Source organism: Drosophila sulfurigaster, chromosome 3, assembly GCF_023558435.1.
Source record: "Drosophila sulfurigaster albostrigata strain 15112-1811.04 chromosome 3, ASM2355843v2, whole genome shotgun sequence".
NCBI classification, from domain to species: Eukaryota; Metazoa; Arthropoda; class Insecta; order Diptera; family Drosophilidae; genus Drosophila; species Drosophila sulfurigaster.
The window spans coordinates 10,579,169-10,596,411 of record NC_084883.1 but is presented as its reverse complement, the minus strand read 5'-3'; the positions used below and the strand labels follow the sequence as shown (position 1 = coordinate 10,596,411).

At 39.5% G+C, this 17,243-nt stretch overlaps 1 protein-coding gene across 20 annotated transcripts in view; it reads right to left on the bottom strand.

The window, feature by feature from the left end:
* Positions 1-17,243, bottom strand: part of LOC133840725 (PDZ and LIM domain protein Zasp) — a 69,258-nt gene that overhangs the window by 33,795 nt on the left and 18,220 nt on the right. For all 20 annotated transcript variants that reach the window (XM_062272722.1, XM_062272723.1, XM_062272721.1 and 17 more), the window contains one exon: positions 15,313-15,482. In XM_062272722.1, the coding sequence (XP_062128706.1) occupies positions 15,313-15,423 (111 nt within the window). In that variant the 5' untranslated portion in view covers positions 15,424-15,482. The remainder of the gene's footprint in view (positions 1-15,312; positions 15,483-17,243) is intronic.

The window sequence follows — 17,243 nt, the reverse complement described above, 5'->3', positions numbered from 1 at the left end:
CCGTCTGTCTGTCCATCTGTCCATTCGGCTCTTATCTGAGGGTGGCAGACAGACTGACATGAATGATGGCTCTCAAATTACATTAAATGGAATTTCAATTGAGGCAAAGACGAGCAAAACCTCCTCCGCTGATGCGAACGCTGACAAGACAATACCCCGAAACAGGAACACAGCAACACCAACAGCAACAGCAGCAGCTACAGAAACTGTAAATGGCATTTACATGTTCGCTGTCATAAGCCAATAGCTTGGCCTTCCTCCGCCTCCTCCTCTTCCTCTTCCCCAATAATTCTCCTTTACAAGCTCTTTAATGAATCAGCAAGCTTCATACCTATAGCAGATTCCAGATCCATGCCCATTGCACTTATCCAGTGCTGCAATCAGACAAATGCAATTAGGATTTGGCGACGCATTCGTGTTGCGAATTCTAAGCAAAAATTGCAAGCGGCATTTTCACTTGGACTTTGCCTGTCATTGGGGACATCGACAGAGACATTGTCCCATTGTCAAACGAGAAACGAGGATGCATCTCTCTGTCTCCAGGGACTCCACATGAAAGACAAAGAACCCTCTGACGTTGCCGATGTCAATGTCGACGTCGACGTCGACGTCGATATGCCTGCCAAAACTGATCGGCAACAATGCAGGACTAAAATAAAATTTGCTTTGCTAAGCAACAGAAAGGCGAAGCAACAACTGATTGGGCAACTTGCATGATAAAAGAAGCGACTTTGGCGTCCAGTGTTTGCTGTGATTCAATTAAAGTTTATTAATGCGAATCAAATCAAGTGCAGCCGAAGAGTCTCACTTTCTTTTGCCATCATCGGGCAACAAAATACCATATATTATAAATATTATAAAACATCAAACTCAATACAAAATATTATGTCGAAAGTTCCGAACTGAAAAACTTTTAAGCTTAGATCTAATTCGTATTCAATGCCATTAAAATTGATTTTACGCAAATCTTGCTGTAAATTATATTAATTTTTATTGTGCTTGTTTGAGCTAATTTCGCAAGAAATATTCGTTGTTAACACATAAAACTAATTACAAGATATACTATATAGTCAATATCGAACATTTATTTTCTATTTTAATTAAGCTAATTTGGCAAGTTGAAATAAATATTGTTAAACATAAAGCCAATTACGAAAAATATTTCATATATTAATTTGTTATACAAATTGAACAACTAAAGGGCACTTCCAATTAAAGTTAAATGCAAAGCATAACTTTGGTGTAGAATAAAGAGCGAATACATCTGTAAACTTCAAAATAGCAGTGCGACAAAAACAAATATGCATAACGGTTTCTTCATATTTCTTTTTATTATTTAATCGCTTGTACCTTGTTTTTGTAAGATGGAACATAGAGATGAGGAACAAGAAAAAACCCCATGAAATTTAACTTTTGGCTTCATAATGAAATAGCAGCTTTTGATTTGCTTCCATGAAATGTGTGGAAATGTAAATTGTGTGTTATGTTCAGGAAATAATTCAACATTGCCAATGCTTTGCTTCTCGTCCTAAGCTAAAATTAATTACTATAAAATACTAAACTAATTATGAATGAAATGAAAGTTGTGAAACATTGGAAAGAGTCAACTGCCAGATACTGAGCTGTAAAACATATTTCAAAGGAAGAACTTCAGCAACGAATAATGTGGAATAATTTATAGGGTATGCTGTAGCCTCTTCTATTTGCTGGTCGCTGTTTTACTTCAAAGCAACGGCAGCTCTCAATTAAATATTTAAGTTGAAGAAATGCAATTTCAATTAGCGCCACAACATTTAGCCATTAGCGTTGAGCACGAGATTTGTGCCAATTGCAAAACTCAGCATAAAGAACCAGAAGAAGAGCAAGAAAAGCAACAAGAGGAAGAAGAGCAACAATGGCATCAACATTGTTGGCCAAGAATCGGACACCCGCGCTGCTCACTCACTCAAAATCATTACGTGATTAAGGTTGCCATTACGGCGGACAGCAAAAATAGAAAACTAGAGCATGGCACGCAGACAGCGGCAGCTGAAGACGGAGAGTGGAAAGAGTAGAGTGGATAGTGTAGAGTGTAGAGTGCAGAGTGGAGAGTGGAGAGCGGAGAGTAGCGACAACGACGACGACGACCGCAATTGCGCTGCTTTGGGTTTTCGGTATAAATAAAAACACGGCAAATTGAAATAAATAAATCAGCTCGACAACAACACAAAAAAAAAATGCTAAAAACAAGTTCAGTTGAATTGAGATGAGATAAAATAAAAGAACAAAAAAAATAATGAGGAAACTGAAAACAATTAAAATGAAAAACCATAGCACTCAGCACTCGCCTTGCATCGAGGGCAAAGGTCAAGCGGAACAAACCAAATCTGCCTCTTAAGGCTGCTGCAGTTGCAGTCTGCAATGTGATTGAAAGTCCCAATCTCCATCTCAATCCCAAACCAAATCCAAATCCAAGTACGAAGTTTGCTTTGGAAATTGTGCGGAAATTGTGGGAAATTTGTATGCAATGTTGTCTTGGTTACCGATGTTCTTCTTGTTGCTGTTGTTTCTGTTGTTGTTGTGCCGCACGAGCGCACAAAATGGTTTCGAAAACAAATTTGCCGATCTAATTAAAAGCTAAATTGTGAGCGTTAAACGTTGACTCCTCCATTGAGAAGGACTTCGCGTCCCACTTGCCACATGCCACTTGCCACCTGCCGCCTGCCGCTTGACCATTCCCCTTGCAATTCGTTTTGTAGGTGGCGGGGAAAAACAGTGAAAAGCATTTAAGTTGCACACTCGCACACTCAGCGCTATTTTCTTGTCCAACCTTTCAACAAGTTGGCAACCAATGCAATTTACAACAGCCACAGGATGCAGGAGGCAGGCCGCAGGCTGCAGGACTTGCAAGGACAGACCCATTACTGGGGCACCAGAAGGAAATATAGAGCAAAAAAAAAAAATAGAAAACAAAATGAAGAGAGGAAAATAAAAGTATGCCAAGCCCACGCGCTGACCATCAATGAATGAACGAGTTGTGGTGGCTGTGGAAATGTGAAAATGTGGATGGCTGGCAAATTGTAAATTAATTGATGAAAGCAACGTTTAGGATGCACACAAACACAGAGAAAGAAAGAGAGAGCGAGTGGAAGAGATAGAGAAAGAGGACAGTAAGAAACAGCAGCTGCTGTTTCCATTTGCTAACCACAATATTTGAACTGCATTTGGCATCTTTCAACTGCAACTCGAACTAGAACTTGTTCGCTTTTTCATGCCCCACACACAAACACACACACACATACAGAGACAGCTCACGTAGCATGTCCTATGGCAAGCTGCTCTGACAAATTGCTGGTAGCAAGATTAATGTTGTGCATTATCTTTCCTCATTTGTCGATTGTCAATGCAACTCGGACAAGTCCGTGGGCGGCACCTTTGCATTGCTTCTACTTCTTTCCACTTCACCTTCGTCACTCTCCCTTTCCCTGCTCCCCTTTAATCTGTATGTGTGTAACTACCTCTCTTTGGTCTCTTCTGTCCCTGTCATTGTTCTGTGATTTTCCATTCTCTATCATTGACATTTTTCAATTTGATGTGCGCACTCAAGGCTACACTGTGGACTGTCCTTTTTTTATGGCAAATGACATGGCAAGGTAATTTCACTTTTTTCCTTCTCTCTCTCTCTCTCTTTCTATCTCGTTTTTTTGTTGTACTATATATGTATTATTAACGACAGCATCGAGGTTGCGGATTATTAAAGGTTGCGCTTTAAAGCACTTTGCAAACACATCATCGAGGCATATTTCAACTGCTGGACTCGCATCATTAAAACTGCCGACTATTGACTGTTGACATCGTTGAATGCTACCAATTAGCAATCCCCATTGTCCCAGCCAGCCGTTGGCTGCTGTCCAAAACAATATGCTCACTGGGCCAAAAACAACTGTTGGCTAAATCTAAATCCTTGCGACCAACAACAAATTGACTAAAACAAATAACAGACACACAAAAAAAAACTGAAACGAGAACATTTCGAATTTGCCATGGACTTAGTTTTCTCGTTCGCTCTGCCAACTTTTGCAGACGCACAATAGCTTGGCATCAGGCATCAGTTTAGCTGCGTCTCCGTTTCCAACTCCAGGTCCGAGTTCGAGTTCGAGTCCGACTCCTGGCTCGAGGTCCGTTATACGTACAATGTGTGGATGGAATTTTTAGGTCCAAATCCTGTCGGGTCATAAAAAAGTGCTTATTACATTATCACCTCAAGCGTGGCTGAGCTCAGGCTATATGGCAACAGCCACGCCCCCTCGCACACACACACATACACACACATGATGTCTGCCTGCCCTTCAATAGTCTCAATTGACTCACTCGCTTCTTTCCTCTTTTTTGCTTCTTGTTTTTTTTTTTGTGGACTTTTGGCTTAGGCTTGGCTTTATTATGAGCCTGGCAGCTGCTGCGTTTTTCAATTTACGCTTTTTTAGGCCTTTGGGTCCTCTCCGAAGTGCGCGTTCACCTGAGCCCTTAGCCCTTAGCCCTCATCCCTTAGTCCTCAGCTCGACTCGTGAGCCTTGAGCCGATTTGGCTTGTTGCTCCGCCGTCATCATCATCGGCTATTGGCAAATGTTTGCGGCGCAAAAATGCGAAAAATGTGTAAATTTTCGTTGATGTTTTCCTTTTTTTCTTGTTTCTTCTTTTCTTTTTTTTTTGTTGATACTGTTCAGCTTCACTTTTAGCTTCTATTTTTTTTTTATAACGCTGCTGATCCGCTTTGGCGTCGAGTTCATTCAATTTGGATTAAGTCGTTCGTGTTGATTAACGAAATTGACTTTTTTTTTGAACGCAGAAGGGAAGAGCAGCAGTTGGGATGGAAACGAAAGCCTGTCAAAATCGATGGACGGCTGTAGTAAAAAGAAAAACTCGCCTGTAAACAATTTAGAAGGCAATGCCAAAAGACATTTTGCTAAATATTCAATCAATTTGAAATGCATGCGATGGCGATTGCGACTGCGACACCGACATCGACAGCGACTGCGACTGAGGCCAATACAATAAATCACAAAATATAAAAATACATAACAACAACGACGAAAAAAAATGTCTCAATTTCCGGCGTAACAAAATATGCGTCATAACAATAAAAATGCGCCAAGCCCAACAACAACAGCAGCAACAACGACAGCAGTAAGAAGCTGAGCTGCCAAAGGCGACTGCTGCTGTTGCCACGTTTTGCTAAATAACGCAAATAAACAAGACAGGCGACAGGCCATAATATATCATGGCCCAAAGGCGCTTGACGACGACAAGGACAAGGACAAGCACAGGACGAAGCACAGAAAGAAGAAGCGATAAACATAGAAAGAGAGACTGTGAAAGCGGGCGACACGGGGCGAATAATGACTGTCAAGGGGGAAACGGATCCATCGACAGGCTGTCCATCCGTCCGCCTGTCTCTCCGCCTGTCTCTCCGTCTGTCTGTCTGTCTGAGTTAACTGGGAATCAATGACATATCGTTATAACTAATACGTGCCCGCTGGCCCGACAAAATGCCATAAAAAAGTGAAAATAAAATAAATATACGAATAATAATGATGATAATACTCCTCGAACATGCTACACGCTGCATGCCACACATCCACACTCGAGTGTGTGCCACATGCCGCATGCCGGATGCTACTACAGCACAATAATAACAACTGTATCATTGACTCGGACCAATAGACCAATTTATTTAAACACATTGCAAAACTATCAGAGAAAGAGAGAGAGATATAAGCAAACTGTGTGAAAAGACTTTAAAGCGCATTAAAGCTTTAAAAGCGTGAAATTTGCCAATAAATGTTAATAATGTCATTAGCATTTTTTGAATTTGAGTTTCTGAATATTGCCATCGTCAATAAATAAATAAAATGCAATGATTATTCAGTAAAGTGCCATCGAAAGAACTTCAAAGCACAGTGTTAAAGCGTGAATAATAAAAATCAAAGTAAACCCCTTTATTTTGTCATTCAACAATTCAATTGTCCGCTAATTGGCCGGCAACTAATTTACTGGCTTAATCCTTTAGCCAGAGTGGCCAAAGTAAATGCCAAAAACCAGAGGCAAACAAGTTGAAACAGACAAACAACAGCTGTAAGTTTCCTGTCCGCATAAAGTTTCCTGTCCAGCCATAAGGACTCCGGACTTCGGACTGCGACTGAGAATGGGGCTCAGGGTCAAGCACACGCTAAGGCACTAAAAGCTCTTCGTTGTCCGGACAGTGGCTCAAAGCCGGATATCCACATAATGCCCCACAGGAGTTGCTATCAACTCCTGGTCCTGCCGCTGCCCAGCGCCGTAACTTGAGCTCATAATTTATTTCGATTACGCCGCAGCACGCAATTTGCGCTGAAAATATCCTTTAAGCGCACCGCACGCAGCAAAACACGCCACGCACACACACACACACACAGACAGTCACGTGCACTCACACTCAGAGACTTACACACACACATGTGGAGAGGAAGAAGCAGACTTGCAGTGAGATAAGCGTGCTCGCAATTTCCGTTTCCGCTTAGTTACCGTTGTTAGTCGCATTTCCGAGTCTGCAAAAATCCCACTAAGCAACAATTAAATCATCGCCCAAATCAGCAAATGAGATAATGCCAATTGAAAGTTAAATCACGCTTTTACATTGCCACCAAAATGAGACTGAAACAAATTAGCTACTTAAAATTAGTAACTAAAATAGAAAAGTGAAACTGTATAGTATAACTATAAAGAATAAATATGTCAATAAAATAGTATCAATATATTATTTTTATTGCTTAATATTTAAGAAAAACTTTTGTCTTAGTTTTGGCCGACAATCTGGTATATTTTGTACTTTATGGTATATTTTAAATATAATATATAATACTATATCAATATATATATCAATCAATCAATCAATTCGGTAAATGTTAGTATTTTTACGGTAAAGCAATTTGGCTTATTTGATCAATTCTGAAGCACTGTTTTGGTTATAGTACCAAATCCATATACCAAATATAGCCTTTGGTATAATTTAATATTTTTATGGTACTTGGTATATTTTACGAATAATACCGCACTGTTTTTCTCCTATTCAAAATGGGTAGTGGGTAACTTTGTTACTTGTTTTAGATTTAAATTATTAATTTAAATTAATATTTCAATCACACCAGACTTTAAGCTTTCGCAGCTTGTATTATTAAAATGCTTTAAAGGATTTAAAGGAGTTTATTTTACAACTGTGAAATCTCAAACTAACAAAAAACAGTTGTTAAAATCCAATATACTTATCCGATTAAAATTGAGATCAAACATTTTGACAACGTTCAGTAAAGGATTTATTGAATTGACCCATAAATTTATAAAAACCAGCGAAGCATAAACAGCCACAGACCACATTTAAGTATTGAAAAAATACTCATGCTGTAAAATGTATTTGAAGACAATCAAATGTTATGTTAGTCCACTTAACATATTTTCCCATGTTGTGGGTTATGTAACAATCCCGAAAACAAAACTCAGCTTGTTGATTGAAGTGACAGAGAAGGGGAAAGAGGGGCGCATTCTTGGGGCATGAGTCACTGAGGCTTCCCGTGAACGCTTGTATCAATTTTGATTGGAAAACAAAGAAAGAGCAGCAACAACCGCAACAGAGACCGAAACTGAAACTAAAACTGAATCATGCCTCAGGTAGAAAGAAGTCAAACAATATTTTCAGCCTTTGCTGCCATTAGCTGACTAATGGAGAGCGCTGCTCAGTGGAGAGCTGATCAGTGTCTTGGCCAAGTTAAGCGCTTTAACGTTTACAAAACGTTTGCAGTTAGCTGGTTTTTGTTTCGTTGGTGTGCGCATTTTACGCTTAGAACTTATAAATATTTATGGCACACATAATGCAGCGAGTTAAGGTTGAGTTGAGCTTGGCCAATAATTTTTGCAGCACAGTCTCCTTCTCCATCTCCCTTTCAGTTTCCATTTCTCTGCTTTTGCTATCAGCGCTCGTAACTCAAGCGTGCAGCTGAGCATGTGTGTGTGAGTGTGTGTGTATTTTGGGTGCAGTGAAGCAAGCATTTTCAGCTGAGGGATTTATGTGCACTGACATGCAACTTAAATGCAAGGACAACAAACGGTTGCAGATAGCGAAGAAAAGGCGAAAGCCAAAGCAGCTCAAGGAGCAAAAAAAAAAAAAAGAAAAAGAAAAACACAAAGAAAAAATGGAAGAAAACACCAAAACTAGCTGAAAGAAATACACAAGCAGCCGTAGCTAACTGCGTTACAGGATATTTCCGTATGTGTAAGAGCCAAGTGCAGGCTGCACAACAATTGAGAAAAATATGCGAAGCACAAGGATTAGGCGAACACACAGAGCACAATTTATGTGACTTTTACATGTGGGCCACAGACTGGAGGCGAGTCGAGTCGAGCATGGCTATGCCAACAGACATTAGTACTATTTCCGGCCCAGGCCACAAAATATTCAATAATGTATTAAAGATACAGTGGGAGTTGGGGGAGGAGAAGTGAAGACATACAGATACTGCAAAAGATACGGACAACTCAACTGAAGCGTAGCAGCAGGATAAATCTAAATAAGACGTGCTTGAGAATCTCCAGCAGGAGCCAAAGTCGCAGACGAAATCGCATTCGAAGTTGGAAGCAGGCCCGCAGCATTTGTGCAATGAAGTGCAATCGAATCGAATCGAACCGAAGCGAAGCGATATGAATGCACAGCATTGAGTGTGAGTATGTGAATGAGCTTGAGCTGAGTCTTTAACTGAGTCATTGACCAGCTACCTGAATGGGTTCCTCGCAGAGTTGCCAGTTATTCGTGTCACGACACGAGTTGTGCTCATCTCTAGTCTGCAGCTTCTTCTGTCAATGTCCAGGCATAAAACAAAACGGAAGCGAGACTCGCTCTCGGACATCTCTCTCGCCATCGCAATGTCTGTGGGCGGAAACGGAAATCCAGCAAACATTTATGGCTTGCCATGGAGCTGATGAAATTATTGAATCCACACACACACACACACATTTAAACTGCAAGTGCAACTTAAAGCGGAAAGTCGACTGCCAGCTGAGACCATAAAGAGAGACAGATAAAGCGAGGGAGAGAGAGAGAGAGTGGCAACCGGTAAAAATTGATAATCAATCAAACGCAACGTAACGTAACGCAGAGACACTTAATCACTGTCTGCAGCTGGGACTTGGCTGAGTTAAAGTCTGAGTCTGAGTCTGGATCGGGATCTGGATAGAGGTTATCCAAGGGGCTTTGGCTCAACTGCAACTGGCCTTAACTTTATCAATTACGCCTTTGTGTGACTGGCCACTGACAGCAGCGGCGACGGTGATGAATCACGGCAAGTCGAACTTGTGTTCAGTGTGTGATGTGATGCAAAGCTTTATCGAAATTATCACCTGCTCTTGATTCAATTAACGCTTCAATGCTAATTGCTGTGGCAAACACTTGCGATGTGTGTGTGTGTTCAAACGAATTGAGCCTTAACCTTAACCCTTGACATATTCAAACACGAAGCACGTAACTCGAACCCCAATTTGAGACTGTCAATAACATCGAGCATCGAGCACTCTTCAAGGCGCACCTGAAGCCCAATTTTGTGGTCAGCTTGAAGTATTGCACTTAGTTGAAAAGTGAGAGCGAGAGAGAGAGAGTGTGTGTGTAAAAGAGATAGAGAGTTCGCTTTTGTTGTCTACTTGACATTTGTCATGGGGATGTTGCGACTTGTCCGCAAAACCGAAAAAACCACAACACGAATTTGCAACAACTACTAAAAGCAAAGTGTAGTTGTGTGTTCGCTGCTGATGCACAATTGATTGAACAATGCGAGTCATGTTCTCTGATTGTGTAATTTGTTGTTGTGCAATTAATAAAATGTCCAACTAAATTGAGAGCAACCGCAGACCAAAGACTTGACATTGCATCTGTGTGACGTCACCTGCCCCACAAATTGCGCCAACGCGCGTGCTTCCTGCGGTCGCTGCGGTGTTGCACATAAGAACAAAGCAAGTTCAATCAAAACTCCTCAATTCAATACAATTCCATTCTATTCCATTCCGTTTCATTCCATTGAGAGTTGTTGTCACAGCAACCGCCGCGCTTTGAACGCGGATTCAATTACACAAAGCCAAAAGCTCGGAATTGGGATTGCATAATTTTTGGCGGGGGTGTCATAAATCAAAGACAGCGACACAGCGGCCATAACAAAAGACGGGTGTGAACAAAGAGAGAATAACAAATGCAGCAGTGACAACTAATCGATACCCTGTAAACTGATTAAACTTTACGATTTCATATTCTATTTTAAGTTAATGCAGTAAAAATGTAATTGCTATTAAGTTTATTTCGGCATTACTCATTAGAATTATTGTGGCTTGAAGCAATGGCATCATCTTGTTTACAACTTGCGAAACTTTCTTTGTTTTCCGCCGTGAGCTGCGCATAAAGTGCGAGTGGAAAATTATGAATTTTCACAGTTAGAGCCAAAGACAAACACCAAAGGCAGACACACAAAACACAGCCAGACAGGAGTCAAATAATTAATAGCCATGCCCAAGGAGCAGAGACTGAGGTGATAGCAAAAGCAAGGGGAGTGGTGAGGGGAGAGAGGAGGGAGGGAAGCGAGACTTGAGCGAAAACAAACGACAAAACAAAAACAAACAAAAACACGCAAAACAGATTTGCATGCACAAAACGCAGAGTTGAATGGTTACGAAAATTGAGGGGACTGGGACACATGTGGTAGGAGTCGCTGGGGCAAGTGGCATGTGGCATGTGGCAGAGCTGCTCGTCGTCGTCGTCGTCGGTTGCCTTGGACGCCGACAGTAGCTTGTTAGTAGCCAAGCCCGGATAGGACAGACCATGCGAGGCCAACATCATCATGTCTAGACTTTAAGTTGGCTAATAGCCGACGAGGCTGCATCCTTTCAGTGGCGAACTCGTTGAAAATTTTGGTTTTAGAATTTTTTAGTTGTACGCTTTTTTTTCTGGCCAGTGAAATTTGTACTAAACCGAATTTACGCTTTTGTATTACTTATTTGGCTCCATTATTTGTACAGATGAAGTCAAGCATAGCGCGCTGAGCTGCTCTCAGCCAGGCTCGTCTCTTGCCTCTTGCCACTTGCCACTTGCCTCTTACTCTGGTCGAGTTGTGCTCTCTGTGTGCTTGGCTTTCGCTTTTATTTCGGCCTGTCCTTTGGCTTGGCTTTGGCCTTTGTGCGACGTTTTTTATGCCCGACCGACCCTGCACTTGATAATGAAATATAAACGTGGCGATATGTGAGAGAATGAGCATCAGTCTGTCTCTCACAGAAATCCGGCAGCATAAAGCTTAACGCAAAAAGAAAACAAAAACAAAAACGAAAGAAAATATGCAGAAAAAAACACGACAACAGCAGCAACAAGGACTTCATTTGGCGTTCGACGTGGCATCTACAATAATAAGAACACTCCGACGGGGAGAAATCATAAATTAATCCGATTTAAGCCGTTGAGTAGCTTATTTTTTTATGCACCTCCATCAACGGACAGTTTTAGTTCATTTGGCTTAATGAGCAGCCAGTCAGTCAGTCACTTCGAACAAAGTCCAAGCTCTTTTAATAAGTAGCCAAAGCTGCAACTAGAAAAACAATTTGTTTGTGCAACAAAAGTTGACATGATTGTACAAAGGAGGAGGACGAGGAGAAGGGCGGTAAATGTGCGTCTGATTAAGGTTGTCAAGGTGTCTTCATGACGACGAGCTCAAGTGGTAATGCTCACTTCTTCTCAGCTGCCACTCGAAGCAGCATCGTAATCATCATGATGAGCATTCGCATCCTGGCAACGCAGGCAGCTCATTACGAGCCTTGACACGCACTTGCAACAGCTGCTGAACTGCTGTTGCTGCTGCTGCTGCTAGTACTGCTTGCAACTCAAGAGCTCAAGTGCGCCCCATTCTAAATTCAATTGAGCTTGAAGTGTTCAAAAGGCGCCAAGCCATGCAGCTGACGAATGCAGTCAAGACTCCAGACTCCAGGCGAGACAGACAGCTGGAGCTCAGCTCCTCGTGCCACGGCTCAGACACCTTTGCACCAAAGTGTAAAATAAAATCAGTCAGACAAAGCGAAAAAGAGAAAGAGTCAAAGACACGCAAACAAACAGCAGGAACAAGTAAGAAAGCTGCAGTCGAGTGTGCTCGACCGTGAAATACTCGCAAAACAATGCGGCATTTATTTTAAAATATACCAAATTAATATACCGCAAAAATACTAAACATATAGCATTGACTTTAATTGGGTATATTGATATTGTAAATAAATATACCGAAATAATATACCACGAAAATACTAAAAATATACCAAGGGTCATATTTGATTTATTGATATTGTACTATATCAAAAACAGTGATATATTCATTTTAAAATATGCCAAATTATTATAATGAAAAATATTAAAAGTGACATATTTAGTATATTCATATAGTATGGTATGCAAAATATGCCATAGAATGTAAAAACGGACGGACAGGCGGGCATTGCTGTATCGTCTCGTCTGTATATATATACTATTGTATATACTTTATAAGGTCGGAGATGCCTCCTTCTGCCTATTACATATACACATTTCATGGTGCCACTAAGTTATATTACCCTTCTACCCTTCTATGGGTAACGGGTATAAAAATCAGTGAAATGGGCAAACGGAAAATTGTTGATTGCAGCTTTGGGATTGCACTTATGTTAAATCTGTTTGCGGCTCAGTTATATTTTCGGGATTTGTTTTTTGTTTTTGTCTAGTTGAACCATAAATATTTTCGATATCAGCGCACTAAACATTTTAAATGTTGTTGAATTTATGCGTCGCGATTTTGCTATGAATTACAGCAAATTTACAACGTGCCACAAAATTATTTGTGTTGGGTATGCACGACTAGACACAAAGCTGAATATTTTTAAGGAAAAAAGTATGTCAAGTTGAGTAAAAGATTAAAAAATAAAGTGTAATACAATAATAAATTGTAATTATTATTTTTTCTAGTCTATCACAAGTTTAGAAATCCTTTTCCGCTTCCATTCTTTTATTGTTTTTTTGGGTTCGTTTCTGTGGCCAACTGCTAAATTGGCCAAATAAAAGCTACTGACTGCTAATGGCTTTTTCTCTGTGGGATTTTCACTATTGTGGTTATGCATTTTACTGCTGTTGCTGTTGTTGTTGCACTTTTCGGCGTAAAACATTGTTTGCTAGCAAGTTGATGGCGCCTAATTGACATCAACATGCATTGCATCCATTGTCATTGTTTTCGAGCACTAATTGGCGATCGAGTCTGGGCAACATTTTATTGCAATTAATTGATTTAAAGTGCAATTAAATGTGCAGAGTCCTGCTAATTTTTGGGCCATTATGTGAATGAATATTTGCCAAATATTCAACAGACAAAGAATGTCGCACTTGAGTATTTCCCGAATGGAATTCGATTGGTAATAGTCATTTGGCTGTTGTCAGACAAAAATAGATGTATAGCTTTGACACGGCTGTTTAAATAGAAATTGCGCATTTCTATTAAAAAGCACACTCCCTCTACCTTGCCCCCTCCCGCTGACCTTCTTCCACTCTTGGGCCATTAGCAGCTGAACTCATTTGTAATGCCAAAGTAAACAGAAAATTGTTGTTTTTGCTTTTGGTCGGCGTTTGAAAATGTCAACGAAATAAATTCCGTGTGGCATAATAAAATATTTACACATTGGCAAATGCTGTCACGCTTAAACAATTACCGCAGCTTTGTTGTGGCTGCCCCAACAAGATAAACAGCAACCCAATCGAATAATTTCCATTCCCATTCCAATGGACTTCCATCTTTATTATTGCCGCTGACTATTCATAAATAAAAAATACAAGTATCCGCAACTCTTATGAATGAGGAAAGGCTCTTATCACAGAAGTTGATTCATGGCGAACTTGAACAAAACATCAATTCATTCGAATATAACTGGCAACATTCAGTCAGTCACAAACATTTCCGATAGTGTGTGGACTGCAATGATTCATGCATGCATGAGTGCCAAAATGAGTGCTCCAAAATACTTGAAATAAATACAAAGCAGCTTTGACAACAGATTAAAGAGAGAGCTTCAGCTTTATAGTTAATGTCACTGAATTATGTTTTGGCACAACTGCAGTTGAAAATCATTTCAATTAAATTTGCGCATAGTACTAAAAACTTATGGCTCTATTTGTAGCATGTCGACCCAGTTGCATGAGCCATAAACATAATCTAACTCATAATTTATATTTATGTTTCGCAGCTCTTTAAATCAAACAGTTGGGGAATGATGAACTAAAATATATTGCCAACTCTTTAAAACAGTGAACAAACAAATGAAAATAAATTATTCAAAACAGCTGTTGCAATATATCAAAAAAGTATTAATTAATCATTTGTTGACATACTTTTAAGCAGCTTTGGCATACCCGTTCAATATATAATTCACAGGGTATACAAAGCCATATCTCACACACGTTTTTCATGGCAAACATTAACTGCCCTATACTGGACATAAATATAAATTTAAAAGTGTATATATTGTAGATAAATGTATATACATATGTGTGTTTTTTTTTTATAAACACATATAGAACTATAGAATTTATATATGTATCTAATGTTTGGCACTCATTAAACTACTCAAAAGTTTTCGAATGATTTGCCAAAATTTGTGTGTGCGTGTCGCCAGAAATGTAAAATTATTAGAAATAATTTATAAATGTTTAACAATTTGTTGGACTCGACAGAGCAAACACATAAACAATTGCAAATGTGTGCGAGTGTGCACATAAAATATCCAAAATGGCAGCAAAGGAAATTTCGTTGGTCGGTTGGTTGGTTGGTTGGAAAATGGTCGGGAAAGTTGTGTGTACCGTGCGCAAAAACCGCGCGCAAAAAACAAATAGCTAAAAATTTATTTTTAACAGAAAGAGAAACAGAAAAAGGCGAAACAACTACAACAAATTCGAATATCAGCATTTAAATGCATAAATAAATTAACTGTTCGTTCAACTAATATTTTTTGTGTGCTCTCTCTCTCTCTCTCACTTATTTTTCTATATATTTTTTTTATTTGTGTATTTGTTCCACGCGTTTTTCTAGCCAATTTCGACACACAAATTCCATTTGGCAATTGCTTGTTTCAATCAGTTGAAATTAAAGCAAATCTGAGCGTAATGGAATCTGTATGAAACACATAAAACCCATTTGAGTCAGTCTCTACTACATACACATATGTATGTATGTATGTAGCAAGCACTATTTACTTGCATAAGGGCGTGGCACTTACCTTTTGCACTAACAGAGGCTGGGCGAAATCCACGCCGCCCTGCAGGCGGAAGCCCCAGGGTTGGGCATCGAAACGTGACAATTTGATTTGCAGCAATTGTGGTTGGGCCATTTTCCTATTGCACAGAGCCGGAATTTATTGAAATGTTTGTATTATTATTTGTAGTTGAACTGCAAAGAGATAGATAGAGAGACAAATAACAAAAACCGTGAGTCAGTATGCAAAAATATGTGTTCAAGATGGCGTATACTTGATATCACGTAGCCGACTAATTAATGAATATAAAATCAACAAAACTGGTGTAAGAGTAAACCGCAGCTCGGCAGCTTGGCAACTCGGCAACTCCTTTGGACTCCTAATAAAGACGTTATTCAGCCATGTATATGCACGTGCACACATTCAACATGCTAATCCTGGGCAACCAATCCCTAGCCCAACTGCTAGTCCTATTCGTAGTCGTAGTCATAGTTGTAGTCGTATTGCTATCTGGGCTGCCTTGATCTCGATGCCAGTTACAGCTACAGCTACAGCTGCAGCTGCCTGAGCATTCTCGCATGCAAAAATCTACTTCTAGTGGCAACATACTTTCGCCTTTTGCCACGCAGGAGCAGAGCCGTCAAAGTGACGAAGTAGGCGACTGAGTTTTACTGGCACCAAAATTAGGTGAATGGTAATTTCAATTCTAAAATTTCTATTAAACGAATTTTGCTATTTATTTTGCTATATTATTTATTTACTATATTATAATTATATGCTCAATGAAGATCTCTGTAAGGAAATTCCATTTTTCAAAGTACAGTAAAATGTAAAGAACCTTTCATTGTAAATGTCAAAAAACCTAGAAAAGGTGGCACTATTCTATACAAAATATCTGATTTTTGGTGAATGGTGTCAAACTATTTATCTGTTTATTATTACATATGCATGCATACATAACATATTGATATTTTGCTTTGGTGATATAACATAATTTTTTTTAAATATATTTGTTACTTCTTTCGAAATATATATAATCAATGTCCAAAATTTAGATTTAATTTTGGCCTAGATTTTTACTTTTAAAATAATGCGAATTAATTTAGAAATCCAAAAACTTTTAACAAACTCATTATCATTTGAATCTTTAAAAAAATACATATATGTTTTTTGTGATACGCTCGGACACTTCAGAATTGTCGATAAAAAATCAAATGAATCGTGCTGTAATGGTTATCAAACAGTTGGGCAACTGTTGCCATCATCTCGTTTAACAAATATGACCTAAAGTGCTGATACAAATGACGAAACAAGTCGCCTATAGCGCTTATAGTTCGCATTGAAGAATTGAAATGATCATTATAAGTCAGTTTATACGAATAATATAAAACTTATTTAGAGATTGAAAAATTAACCCTTTTTATAAAATACTTTCCACAACTCAAAAGAAACACGAAGTATTTAAATTGCCACTAATCGAGTATACCTCACAGCCTTCAATTTGCTGAGGACTGAACGCCTAAAACGAGTGAAACTTTGTTAGATATAAAATTTTTTCAGCATTCAACCAGACAGAGACACTAACACAGACACTCGCATGCCATGGTTGGTGTTACAGTGTGTGCAAAAAGTGCACGCATTGAGAGTGCACATGAAACTGGGGCCAGTCGTATGTAAGTGTGGCTTACATGGGTTTTTTCCTGGTAATAGTCGTCATGGCTGCTTTGTAATTTGTACAGCATGTGTGTGTGTGTTGGTGTGTGTGTGTGCGAGTGTGTGTGTGTGTGTGAATGTGATGGTGTGTTCGGTGTGTGTCTGTTGATTTAGTTTGCTGCATAACAATTTTGCTGAGTGTTGTGTTTTTTATTAGCAAAGACGTCCAACCATCCGCTCTCTCTCTCGCTCTCTCTTTCTCTCTTTCTTTCTCTATCTGTCCCTACGAAACAGAACTCGAG